The 13,493-nt window shown below is 44.3% G+C and overlaps 1 protein-coding gene across 28 annotated transcripts in view; it reads right to left on the bottom strand.

Moving 5' to 3' along the window:
- Nucleotides 1-10,463: 10,463 nt before the first annotated feature.
- The window catches only part of SIPA1L1 (signal induced proliferation associated 1 like 1), a 521,644-nt gene continuing 518,614 nt past the window's right edge, over nucleotides 10,464-13,493 (bottom strand). For all 28 annotated transcript variants that reach the window (XM_059890919.1, XM_059890912.1, XM_059890910.1 and 25 more), the window contains one exon: nucleotides 10,464-12,476. In XM_059890919.1, coding sequence (XP_059746902.1) covers nucleotides 12,333-12,476 — 144 coding nt within the window. In that variant the 3' untranslated portion in view covers nucleotides 10,464-12,332. The remainder of the gene's footprint in view (nucleotides 12,477-13,493) is intronic.

Raw genomic sequence — 13,493 nt, 5'->3', positions numbered from 1 at the left:
TGACTGACTGAACAACAAAAGGTAATTCATCCCCCCAGTGGCAAACCCTAGGGTTGGGGTGTGAAATATGTGAATCAAATGGCTCACTCCCCAGAAAGCCAGTTTTCCCCTCCTAAGGGTGCAGGTCCTGACCTGATTGCTTCTCTTCCCTTCCTACAGCCTTGGTTGTAAATGAGTCTGTCTGCCAGGCTCCAGATTGCTTTCAGTGAGAATTACTCCCGATGTATCCTTAATGTGTTCATGGAAGGGAGGTGAGCTCTGCCATTTTGATCTCCCGCCCTCTTTTTTCTTAACTTTTGACACTTTGTAATGTAGGTCTAGGTGTGGGTTCCCATGGGTTCATCTTATCTGAGACTCTCAAATAAGATGTATGTTTCCTTATCCAGGTTAGGAAACTTTTCTGCCATTATTTCTTCAAATAAGTTTTCTTCCTCTTCTCTCTCCTCTTGGGGCCCTTAAAATACAAATGATGGTCCACTTGACTTTGTCCCATAAGTCCCTTAAGCTATTTTTATTTTTGGCTGCTCTGATTGGGTGAGTTCTACTGCGCTGTCTTTGAGTTCAATGATCTTTTTCTCTGCATCACCTGTGTGTCGAACCCTTCCACTGTATTTCTTGGTTCAGTAACTGTATTCTTCCACTCGGTGACTTCTTGGTATTTCTTACATGTTCCATCACTGAAACTGATGAAATTTCATCACTGAAATTCTCACTTTGCTCATGCATTCTTCTCCCAAGCTTCATAAGCACCTCTAAGACAATGTATTTGAAGTCTTTACCAGGCAGATCACCTATCTCCATTTCATTCAAGTCTTTTTCGGAGGTTTTATCTTGCTTTTTCATTTTGAACATTTCCTTTGTTTCTTCATCCTTCTTGACTGTGTTGGTTTCTGTGCATTAGATAAAACAGCTACTTCTTCAGTCTTTAAGGAGTGGCCTCGTGTAGTGGATGAACCTTATTGCTCTACCCTGTCCTATTTCTCAGAGCAAACCTTTATGATTGTCCAAGATGCTTTTTAAATTTTTAACAGCCTCTAATAGTTGAGGGTGTAAAGATACCTGCCAGTATTCTAAAGAGGAGGATTTCAGTCAGCACCTCTACTCTGGCTAATTGGAAGCCAGACCTTCAGGCAGCAGCTTTTAAATTGTGCAAATATACCTCTCTACAGGGAAGACTGAGAGATGGGCATTTCTCCCTGTGCTGAAACTTGATAGCTAGTTAAGAACTATTTCTTTTTTGCTGCCAATCCATTGAACCCATGAATATGAGTTCCATTGGCCACTGGATACAGGCAATCAAGGGGTATCCCCTGGGTAACAGCCATAAAGACAGAGTACCAGATATAAAACCTGGGGCATCAGATACAGACTCCATTCCTGGAGATAATGGTGCTCTGGAGAACAGCAAAGGTAGAGTGTGAAGATGGTGCCTGTCTCCCACGGTCTCTGGAGAGGATTACAGTTGGCCGTTAGATGTGTGTTTAATTAGAAGCCACCCCTCAGGCTTTAACTAGGAAGACAAGCCAATAGGTTTCTTTCACAGAAAGGCTGGGCACTTCCATCTGTCACCTCTCTGCTGTGCCCTGCAAATGATGGCCAGTTAAGAACTCTTTCTCCATTTGTTACAATCTTGTGGTACCCATGTACATAAACTCCACTGGCCACCCAAGGTAGGAGACCTAGAGGAGTCCCCTGGGTAGTGGCCACAAAAACCGGGGGTGTTGGACAAGGGTATAAGCTCCTTTCTGGGAGATGCTAACCAGTTGGAGCAAAGCAGAGGGAAAACACAAAGATATCAATAGTAACAGCTGGCTCCCATCTTTGTAGAGTACTTCAGTAGTCCCCTAGATGTGTGTGTTAAGTTAGATGCTTGCTCCTCAGGCCACTGCTTTGAAAGTAAGAGTGAAGTTGCTCAGTCGTGTCTGACTCTTTGCGTCCCCATGGACTGTAGCCTACCAGGCTCATCCATCCATGGGATTTTCCAGGCAAGAATACTGGAATGGGTTGCCATTTCCTTCTCCAGGAGATCTTCCCAACCCAGGGATTGAACACGGGTCTCCCACATTGTAGACAGACACTTTACCATCTGAGCCACAGGAAAGTTCTTAAGAACTTAAGGCCATTGCCTTAAGATAAGCTACACAACCTCTGGGTGCTTTTCAGTTGTCAGCCTTGCATGATCCATCTAAGGACTGCTTCTCAGTTCACTATAGCCTTGTGGGTCTTGTGGGCACAAGCCTCATTGCCTTTCAAAGCTAGATGTTTTGGGGATTCATCTCTCAGGTGCAGGTCTTAATAATTTGGGAGCCAAAAGTGGGGTCCAAACCCTTGGCTCCATGGGGAGAAGCTCAGGTTTGTGAGTTTCCTCCTGATCCTGTGCTGCAGGGTGGGTTTATAGTGAGATTGTGTCTCAGCCTGTCCTTCCCATGTGGGATTTTCTCATTTGCCTGATGTAGGAGTCATTCATGTAATCTAGTGCAGGGTTTTGGATTTGGTGTGTTCAAGGGAAGACACAAGTTCAGGATCCTTTTCCATTGCCATCTTGAACTGGAGCCTTGTATTCTGGTGTTGAGGATTTAAGGTAGAATGGCTCTGAACCCATGGGAACCAGAGGAGAAGAGGCCTACGGGAGAAAAAGACAGGGCATATTCTGTGACCAGCCTCTCCCTGAGAAGTAGGGTGTGTCTGTTTCCCCTCCCCATGACTCTGGGCTTGAGAAAACATGGGCAAGTGACAGTAAGCCATTTTTAGACCTACTTTTTAAGAAGACTGGCCCTGTCCACCTTGGTCTCTTGGAGCTCTGAGTACCATGTTAACAACCCAACCACTGTGCTAGAAAGAAGACGGGGAGAAGCTCTGAGACTGTATGGAGAGGGGAACTGGCCCTGCTGGGCTCAGTCTTCAACTGTTACCACTGAGGGGCAGGAATGTGAGTGAAGTCACACTGGGCTTTCCAAGCCAGTCCAGCTGCATATGACTGAGTCACCCCAGTTAATGCCACGTGGAGGAGAAGAATCACCCAGCTGAGCCCTGCCCAAATTCCTGACCTGTGAAAGGGTGCATAATACAGTGGTGGTGGTTTGAACAACTAAGTATGAAGAAGCTTAAGTGGCCATAGATGACTAGAGCACTGGCTGAAGGAAGAGATCCTGGCCGGTAACACCGACTCCCAGGTGTCCTGCTGCAGCCTTGGCAGGCAGTCGGGAGGCATTTGGACTTTTGCCTAGGTTTATACTTGGGAGCTGATCTTGTTTTGTTCTTCTCAGTCTGTCGCTTTAGCAAACAGACTGCAAAGACCTTGGGCATGGTTTTCCAACAGATGGGTTTAGAAGTATAAGCTGAAAGTCTCTTCTTTGACTTTCAATTGCTAAAAACACGGACCAACTTTGAAATCCATGACTTCTATCTGCTCACTGGTAAAGATACAAAGCTGGTAGCAGGTTATTACAGCAACATCAGTAATGAGATGTGATTAGACCAGGGTGTAAAATTAACATTGTTGCAGTTTATCCTAAGGAGGGAAGAGTGTTAGATACAATATTTAGAAGTTGGTTTTAAAACAAAGATTTTAATTGGCTTCTGCTAAGCAAATGCTTCTCGGTTTTAAAAAAAGGAAAAATTGGGAGTAGGGTGAGGTGAGGCTGAGAATTCTCAACCACTGTACAAATGGCTGCTCAAAGGATAACTCTATCCTTTTGGCTCGACCTACTGAGGAGCACCAAGGTGTCCAGGTATCTCAAGCCAGATGACCCCTTTGCCTGTAACACCTGGCATTTACATGCCATTCCGTTATTCAGAAGAGCTGGCCAAGAATTTTTGAAAGCTTAGAGGAGAGTTTCTCAGAATGGTTCAGGCCTAGGCCAGGGAATTGGAAATTAGACCACCTCTCCAGGTGGTACTGATGCATCCTTAAGTATAGCTTCTCAAAGCCTCTTTACCTCCAGATTTGGCCTGCGATTAGACGAAGGTGTTTCTCTGAACTGAAACTTTAGGGAGGACGTCTATGTTTCTTTGGTGTAACATTTTCATTTGGGGCTGCATAGGTCTTTGTTCCTGTGTGAGGGCTTTCTCTGGTGTAACGAGCAGGGGTGGCGGTGGCAGTGTAAAGGGTTGCTCGTTATGGTGGCTTCTCTTGTTCTGGAGCACAGGCTTTAGGCACGTGGGGTTCAGTAGCTGTGCACAGGATTAGTTGCCCTGCAGCACGTGGAAACTTCCTAGACCAGAGATCAAACCCGTGTCCCCTGTATTGGCAGGTAGATTCTTAACCACTGGACCACCTGGAAAGTCCAGAACATCTGTGTTGAATGTTGAAGCACTTTTCAGTTTCCTCTCTGCTAAAGGGTCCCAGGGGAGGTGGTTTCCTCTTAGTCCTCTGGCCTTTAGGACACTCTGTTGTCTTCCCTGGCTCCTAGGCCCACCCCATTTATAGCCCAGTGTCTGTGATGCTCATTTTCTAGATCCCTTTGGTGCAATGATCTATACAATCAGGTCATGCAAGGGGCCCATAGGTTGGAAATAATATAACTGAGAAAGTACAGAGTACGTACTGGCTCTGAAATTAGAGGCCTAGGTCTAAATCCCAGCTCTACCATTCACCAGATATTCAAACAAATGATTTGATCTCTCTAGGCTTCAGTTTCTTATTTCTGTAAAGTGGCAACAATTAGAACACCCTCCTCACAGGGCTGTTATAAGTACTCAGAGAGCAAATGCATATATGGCAATTGTCTTTAATGGATATTATGTGATTAGATTGTGGAAGGGAAGGGGCTGGAAACCATGGCACATGAGGACAAGTTGAGAGAATAAAGAATTCTTATCCTGGGGAAGAAATAATATTGGGAAGACTTGATATTTTCCAACATATTGATGGTTATTACCTGGGAAGGGAAATCTGTATTTATGTAATTCAAAATGATAGGGCTGTGGGTAGTTGCAAAAATGAAAGGGAAATGGATTTTCCCTGAATAAAAGGAGGCACTTTTTAAGAAGAGGAGGAAATGTAAAGATAAAATGTTCTGTGTCAGGAAGTAGTGAGCTTCCCATCACTAGATGTATTCAAACCTGCCCAGGTGCCTGAACTTGTGGTTGTGTGATGAAAAAGAGACTGACTACTGGGAAGGGAGGTGGAAATGTAACTTTGAAGATCTGTTTCCACCTCGAGTCTATAACTCATGGCTCCAAGTTTATTTAAGGAGAGCAGAATCCACTAGAAAAGGTGATGAGATGGCATCTTTGCAAAGTGGTTCCTGGCCTCACTTAATTCTTGGCTTCAAGCCCGGGAAAGCACTTAATCACCATTGATCAACTAACTTCGAGACATAATCTTTTTCCTGTAACTTGCATCCACCGGTCCGTTTTTCCCCGTCTCGTACCACAGGGATCAAAGCTGGTTTCTCCTTCACACCACAGTGTCAAGCATTTAAAGATAATGATCAGTAGTTCTGTATCCCCAAACGCCTCTATCCTCCACCGGATCTTTTCTCTTTTGGGGTAGAATTGTTTGCTCCCAGTGCCTGTATATGAAATTCAATGTTCATACTCCAACTGAATCTTTAATATTAAGCTAGACTGCATTTACAGCACATGTTTTAATAGGCATATCCTCATTAATTTGATATACCCAGGTGTCTCAGTGGTAAAGAATCTACCTGCCAATGCAGGAGGCACAAGAGACGTGGGTTTGATGCTTGGGTGAGGAAGATCCCCTGGAGGAGGGCATGGCAACCCACTCCAATATTCTTGCCTGGGAAATCCCATGCACAGAGGAGCTTGAAGGGCTACAGTCCATGGGGTCAAAAAAGTCAGGTAACACGCATTAATTTTATCTGTGCCTACATAGGTCTGAATTTATCTTTGTACCAACTGCAACAGAAGAGTTTGCTAAGCATATTCATTGTCTTAAGATTGTGGAGCAATGCTTAAGCGGCTTAAGAGAAGTAACTTGTTCAAATACCCCTAAGTTCCTCAGAAAAATTACTAGGTCAGTTACAAATCCATTTCCACTCTACTGTGACAAGGGACCGAAGAACTGCCTCCAGGCAACTTTATTAATAAGCTACCTCTAGCTTGCTATTGGGAGAAGGAAATGGCAACCCACTCCGGCATTCTTGCCTGGAGAATCCTGTGGACAGAGGAGCCTGGAGGGCTGCTGTCCATAGGGTCACACAGAGTTGGATACGACTGAAGCGACTTAGCATGCATGCATGCATTGGAGAAGGAAATGGCAACCCACTCCAGTATTCTTGCCTGGAGAATCCCAGGGACATAGGAGCCTGGTGGGCTGCCGTCTATGGGGTCGCACAGAGTCGGACACGACTGAAGCGACTTAGCAGCAGCAGCAGCTTGCTGTTTGGACTTGAGTAAAATTCCTTTCTTAAATTTGTTTTCTCAGAGCTTAGATTCCCAGGAACACGGAATAGGTGAGGGTAGGGGTGTGGTGGGAGTGCCTGTGTGCAGTGGTGGCGGCTAGACTTGGTGAAGGAAATGACTCTCTTGGGTTTGGCATGAGCGATCTGGAGGCACACACTCAGATGTCCACCTACCCACCGTCTAGTTACATAAACGTGTGCAGTGAGTTGGGGGTATGAGGGCAGTAGGGAGTGGAGGTGTCAGTGCTTAGTGAGAGAACCCACACCCTCCCAGACATTTATACTTTTGCCTAGAGAGCTGGATTTGATTGATGGATAGCCATTTTGTGATTCTTTTCCTACATGCTGAGTTATAGAATGTATAGGAGAGGTGCTGTTGGGTGGGCTCATTAGAGATTCCTCCTGCTGCTAAGTCACTTCAGTTGTGTCCGACTCTGTGTGACCCCATGGACTGCAGCCTTCCAGGCTCCTCCATCCATGGGATTCTCCAGGCAAGAGTACTGGAGTGGGGCACCACTGCCTGCCCGCTAAGTTGCTTCAGTTGTGTCGACTCTTTAAGATGCTATGAACTGTAGTCCACCAGGCTCCTCTGTCCATAGGATTCTCCAGGCAAGAATACTGGAATGGGTTGCCATGCCCTACTTAGGGGATCATTCGGACCCAGGGATCGAAATTGCATCTCCTGTGTCTCTTGTGTTCACAGGCAGGTTCTTTACCACTAGCCTCATTAGAGATTCAGGGGTGTTCTAATGTGTAAGGAGATCGGCTCCTTTAGAACAGAGCACTTTGGTTAAGGAGAGATGCCTGCATCCTAGAACACGAGATGAGCCCTGTTAAGGAATGCATTTAACAATACAGAGTAAGATACCCAAAGCTTTGGGGATTTTGCCTGGGAGATCCATGGGTCCCGAGAGAGACAACTTGGAGGATAAAATGAATGGCATGTATTTGAAGGTGGGGCTGGCTGTTCTGGCAGAGCAGCTCTTTAAGGGGCATAGTGAGGTGTGCTCATTTAGAGGAAGTAACAGGAGGAGGATGTTTGAGATAAGCATGTTCACAGGACCAAAGGCAAGCACGGAGAAGGAGGTTGATGAGAGGCATTATGAAAGGCAGGGAAGGTGAAAGCTCTCTTGGGTCCCAGGTATGATGGCTCAGATGTCCTAAGGCATGAAAGGGGAGATGTTGGATTTTTAAGGCTGAAGGACCAGAAGGGCTAATCTGAAAAGGAAACAAAGGAGCACGACACTGGCAGACTCTCTCCACTGGGGAGACGAGGGAGATGAGAGGAAAAGGAGGGCAGTGAGGGGACAAGCAGCAACTAAAACCAAGGCTATGGATGATCTCTGAAAAGGCAGCCAGTGTCTTCGAGTCTTTGAGCTGCAGCCTACCTAAAGCACCCAGAGAAAAGAGCAACCCTTTCCTTCTCTCTGTACACAGGTGCAGAAAACGGCTGTGATGCAGCAGAGGGTTTAGGTAAAGATTCCTTAAGTTTGCAGCAGGTATGAGGGCAGTCGGGAAATTTGCTGGTCTAGTAACTTTTAGGTTTGATAGGTTCTTGGAGATTAGGGTAAGCAGGCTGGGCTGAATCTGGAAGTTCGTGACTGGGATTCAACGCTCCCAGCATGGGACTGAGTCTCCCGTCTTCATACGCCTGTGAGGACATACACCGTGCACTTGACCGAAGGTTCTCCCACTGGCTCCCAAGTTCAACCTCTCTAATCTCCTCAAGGTTACCAAGGTCATTCCTTGCTGACCCGGTAAGTGGTCTCTTATTCATGGTGGTCAGGACACTCCAGTGATGTTCAGGTAACATATGAATAGTTAACAAATAGTCAAATGGCAGCAAGTTTCACGCAAAGGAGGCTCTAAATTATTTTTTAGTACAAAAAAAAAAGTTCTTTATTTTGCCTAAAATCTCTTTATAACTTGTTTCCTCCTGCAATTGGTGTCAGCCAACCTGTCAAAATAATACTCAGGTGTCTGGACACTGTTAACATACTATTAACCGGGGGATTTTTGCAAAAAACTAATGCCTGTGGTTGGTGATTTTTTATGTAAGTGAATATTGAAATGTCTCCAGTCAGTAACATTTGGGTAACAAGACATTAATACATCCCTGGTTAGTAATGAGTTAAGAGCCTTGTGCTGTAGCATCTATTTGTCTTAATTACTAATAGGCATGAATATCCTCTTGTTAATACTATTCCTCAAAAACCCTGCTTCTAAGTCATCACTTGGAAGTTGCAAAAAGTACTAAGTTCTCACTCCAGACCTGCTAATCACAGATCCTGGGCACGCAACCTGGTGACCCATGTTTTACCCAGCCCTCCAGGTGACGGTGATGCAAGCTTGAGAGTCCCTGTTCTAAAATGCACCTGACCAATATTAAGCAGAGTGGACGAACTCATTCTGGCTCTTCCATCCTTCTCCAATTAGCATGTCAGGGCTCTCTCTCAGAAAAACAACATAAAAGCCTGAACATATTGGAGCTGAGGACAGTGAAAGGCGTTTATTGAGTGCCTTGAATTTGTCAGCCACTGGCTTTACACACATGACCCCACTTAATCCTTAAAATAATACGACATAAAATAGTAATTTTACCAGATAGGAAACCAAACTCAAAGCTATTAGGTAATTTACCTAAAGACACAGCTACTACATAATGGATGGGGTCTGCATGCGTGCCCAGTTGTGCCTGACTCTGCAACCCTTTCTTTGGACATTAGCACGCCAGGCTCCTCTGTCCCGTGTGACTTTCCAGGCAAGAATACTGGAGTTGGTTGCCATTTCCTCCTCCAGGGGATCTTCCTGGCCTAGGGATTGAACCCATGTCTCCTGCGTCTCCTGTATTGCAGGCGGATTCTTTAATGCAGAGCCATGAGGGAAGCCCAGATGGGATTTGAGTCCAAGTCAGATGTCTTTATCAGAGTATGTTGATTCCTTATGGATAGCTCAGTAGTGGCATAATTCATACAGGGAAAAGGTAACCAATAATACTGTGCTATTACTCTCTTAAAATAACACAGCTCCTCTTTAACGATGCCTAAGTCTTTACTGTTTAAGCACATTTCTGACCAAAGTGGGCCACCATGCACTTCAGTCTCAATTTTGCTCACTCTGGGGAGACTGCACCAGGTAGCTACATGTGTCTGCTGTGCAACCGTCATCTGTCCAGGTCATTGTCAACTACACGCAAATGGCTTACGCTTGCTGGGCCTATTTCTTCTGCTCTTGTGTCACCATTTATATCTTCATGTACGGAGCTAGTAATCCAACCCAACCCAATCTGTTTACCACCGGCAGCAGATTCAAGAGCACAACCAACTGGCTCCTCCGGTCAGCTCAGAAGATCCTCCATCAATGCAGGTCAACAGCACTTTCTCCCAGAAACTGTCAACCCACACCCAAACCCTTCAGAAACAATGTGTAAACCTTCTAAACCAGGTAAAACAAAACAAACAAACAAACCCCTACTTTTTTACTTGCTAATTAGGGTATCCTGTGGCATCCAGTCTTAGCCTGTCTTATAATTCTAGAATTTGTAGGACTGTTGAACCAAATAAAAGGAAGAAACTGTCTGCTGTCAATTAGCTGCACCACTGGAGAGGAACAGTGGCGTGGCAGATTTTAAAAATTTGGTTCCATTTGGCTTTGGAATGCATTATGATTTTTTCAGTAGATTAACTTTCCTAATTATATTTTGCACAGTCTAATATTAGCAGGCATTTGTATTCCCTGAGCATATAACATCTAACACTGAGAGCTGGGAGATGCAGTAGACGAGTCCAAAAATGTACTGGTCTCAAGGAATGACAATGTATGGAAAACACACATATGGATAATGAAGAGGGAACTAATTATAAAGTGCTCTGCAAATATTAAATCATAAGCAGAAAAGGCAAATCAGGAATTCTCTATGGATATGTGAATAGAGAATAAAAAAAATTTCTAAAAATTCTAAAAGGGACAAACTTTCAAGAATCATCTTGGGTGATATGGAGTGTGATGGAAAAATAAGGATACAAGGAAGATCAGTGAGATATACTGGGTGGTCTTTCAAATAAGAATACCTAAAGCAATAATACCAAAGCGTTTTAAAAGAGCGTTTAAAATGAATTTTATTATTTGAATTTTACAAGTAGTCTTTAAAGGCTTCAAACAAGAACTCTGTTGCAAAACTCTAATAAATAGCTTGCCCCAAGTCCCCAAACAAAATGTAAGACAAAATAAAAACTAAATCAGAAGGATAAGCAAGACTTCAGAATGCTTGGATGTTAGTGCTATTTCTCATTTACAAAGAAATATCAGGCAATGTACAATCTCCTTCATACAAGTCAAAGAGAGAAAGAGACAGACAATTGAGATCTTTACAAAGCACTCCGAAATCTTCCTATTTCCATGAGAGAAATGTCACCAGAAAGAAAAAAAATCCCATGAAGAAGTCACAATTATGAATGAATTTGTAGCATAAAAGTCTGGTGATGTGGGTTGGGGGAGAAGAGGGGAACTCCACCCCATTTTTTTTCAGGGATGGAGAGAGGAATGGGTGGAGATTATTTGGGGCAGGGAACTTCTGAGCAGATACCGCTGGATTGCTGAACATTCCCTTAGACCAGAGTCGCCACTGAAGGGCGCAGGTGACAATTTGGTGACAACTGTGAAGGCAAGAAACAAGGCCACCAGGGGCTGTCCCGGGGCCTCTCAACACTAGCGACCCAGTGTCTCTGTTCTGTGCAGGACCAAGAGCCTTGGAACAATGGCCAGGGGCCCAAAGCAGCTGCATCACTAGACAAGAAAAGCAGCATATCAATCACTTCTGCAGCAGAATCCTGCAGCTGGCCACACAAGAATGCAGGAAATGCTGGGCAGAAATTGTACACGGGACATGCAGGTCTCAAAAGGCCATTCCATCACCACAGTCATTGCTCCTAACAAGTAAGGATTAAAGTTCACAATTCAACATTCATTTTTTTCCTAGTTACAAATACTGGTAAAGTCTTGCTTTGGAGAGAAGGATTTACTAATTCATCAGTAAGATCATTTTGAACAAGATAAAAATACAATTTTGCCACATTGATAACTTTAAAAATCTCAAACAGAAACTATCCTTTTGACCAAAATGCATACAAATCTTAAGATTTTTTTTTTTAGTTTGGAGGAATTCTGAAACCAATTACTGTTTGGACACAGGAAGCAATAGAAAGGCTGATTCCAATACAGAGGGACTCACTTAAGCCAAACAAAGGGCTCTGGCTCAGAGAGCACACAGCGCCTGGGACCATTTTCCCAGGGAAAGGTAGGAGAAAGTAGTGATGTCATAATGCAAGATGGAAAAGGGGCGTGGCCCATAGGCTCTGTCTCTGCCTCTCTCTGGTTCATTGATTTGTTAAGTACCCCAATACTGCTGATCTCTGTAAGACAGGGAGAGACATCACTAGCTCATGCACAAGCCATTTGAGGGAGGCAGGTATTTTCTGAAAGCACCTCCCTCCCCAGGCATTTTTAGGAACAAAGGTAAGGAAATCCCCCTCCCCAAATAAGCAGTTTTAAAAAACTTTATTTTCCTAGGAACAATGACATTTGTCAGGATAACAAAGGAAAGCTTGGATTACCTGAAATAGATAAGAAAGAGCTGTAATAGAGGCAGATGGGCCAGTGTCGGGGGGCAGGGAGGGTCCTAGGCCCAGCTTCTTTTTAAATACATAACAGATAAAGATATTGTGCAAAAAAATAAAGACATTCACATTTTAGCAGTTAAACTTTTATTTTACTTTTTAAAAATTTTTATTTACCTTTTTCATTTTCTTTTCTACAAAAGGCAGATAATGATTGTTGATCTGCAATTGTCAGGCTGTGCACTCCCCAAAAGGGGGCAAAGTCGGAAGCTGGGGCAGGAGCTCAGAGGGCGCCTCCAACGGGCGGGACTAAGGGGAAGGCAGCCCTGCGGCCGCCTCTTCCGGCCTAGCTCATGTCGATGGTGTTGAAGACCCACTCCGTGAACTTCTTCAGCTTGTCGGAGGCATTCTGGGACTCCTCCTGCAGCCTCAGGTTGTCCTCTCGCAAGTGCTGAACCTCCGCCTGAAGGTGAGCTTTGTCTTCTTTTTCCTGGGAGGGTGAGCAGAGCAAGAGAACTAAGAGGGTGGTCCCATTCTGCCCAGCCGCTAGGCGTGGCTGTGGATCTGTAAGCCCCCTTCACGCCACTAAACAGCTGACACAGGGCCAGCTGCCGGGTCTTCATTATTGACCGGCGGATTTCTGCAGGAACTAAAGCCTATGGCTGACAATTTTTATTTTGGCCGGCCCAAAATTATTTCACTGACACTCTGCAGGTTATTACGTTCGATAGTTACACCTGATACACCTGTAAAGTCTTCTCCAGCACCGTGGGTTTCATTTTCATGTTCCATATCGGAATCAATCACTAAGGTTTTTTTGTCTTTTTGCTGGTCTAATAGTCACATCGTCTGAATCAGAAGTATAATTTGAAGAACTATTATCTTCTGAGACGTTAGTATATATGTCACTAGGACAAGCAGAGACAGTATCGGCATCAGATTCACTGAAAAATTCTTCCTCACTCAATTTCACAGTGCGTCATTTTTGAAGACTTTATGGAAATAAACTTGCATTTATAACAGGTTTTGTTCCAACCTTGTGTATAACAGCCAAATGTGAATGATAATGACAATCATACGGTGTATATGGTCATGTTAACTGTATCACTCTACAAGATACTGACACATCTCCGGTCAAGAATATGTTAAGATGTCCTCACCCAGGGAACAGGACTTTCAGAGAATGTAAACACATGAGTGCATAGTTTAATGTCTGTTAAGTTATAAGGGCTGTCTTAATAATATAAAGTCACTCAAGAAACCAACAGCAACTGGTTCTTTTGGTGCAGGAGCCTGAATAACACTAAGGACGTGTGTGTGCATCTGGGCTGTGGATCAGGGGTGAGGAGATTGGGATAGGGCCCAGAGGGGGCTGGCTGAGGTTTAAAGGCATTTTACCAAAAAAAAGGAATGCTTTTTCTGTATACATATGACAATGAAAGCCTTCTCACACTGTGCGTGTCAGTGGGAACCAAGCTCCAAGCAGACCCCTAAAATGTGTGTATTG

The sequence above is a fragment of the Bos taurus genome, chromosome 10, assembly GCF_002263795.3.
Source record: "Bos taurus isolate L1 Dominette 01449 registration number 42190680 breed Hereford chromosome 10, ARS-UCD2.0, whole genome shotgun sequence".
Classification (NCBI taxonomy): domain Eukaryota; kingdom Metazoa; phylum Chordata; class Mammalia; order Artiodactyla; family Bovidae; genus Bos; species Bos taurus.
This window is presented reverse-complemented; position numbering and strand designations above follow the sequence as displayed.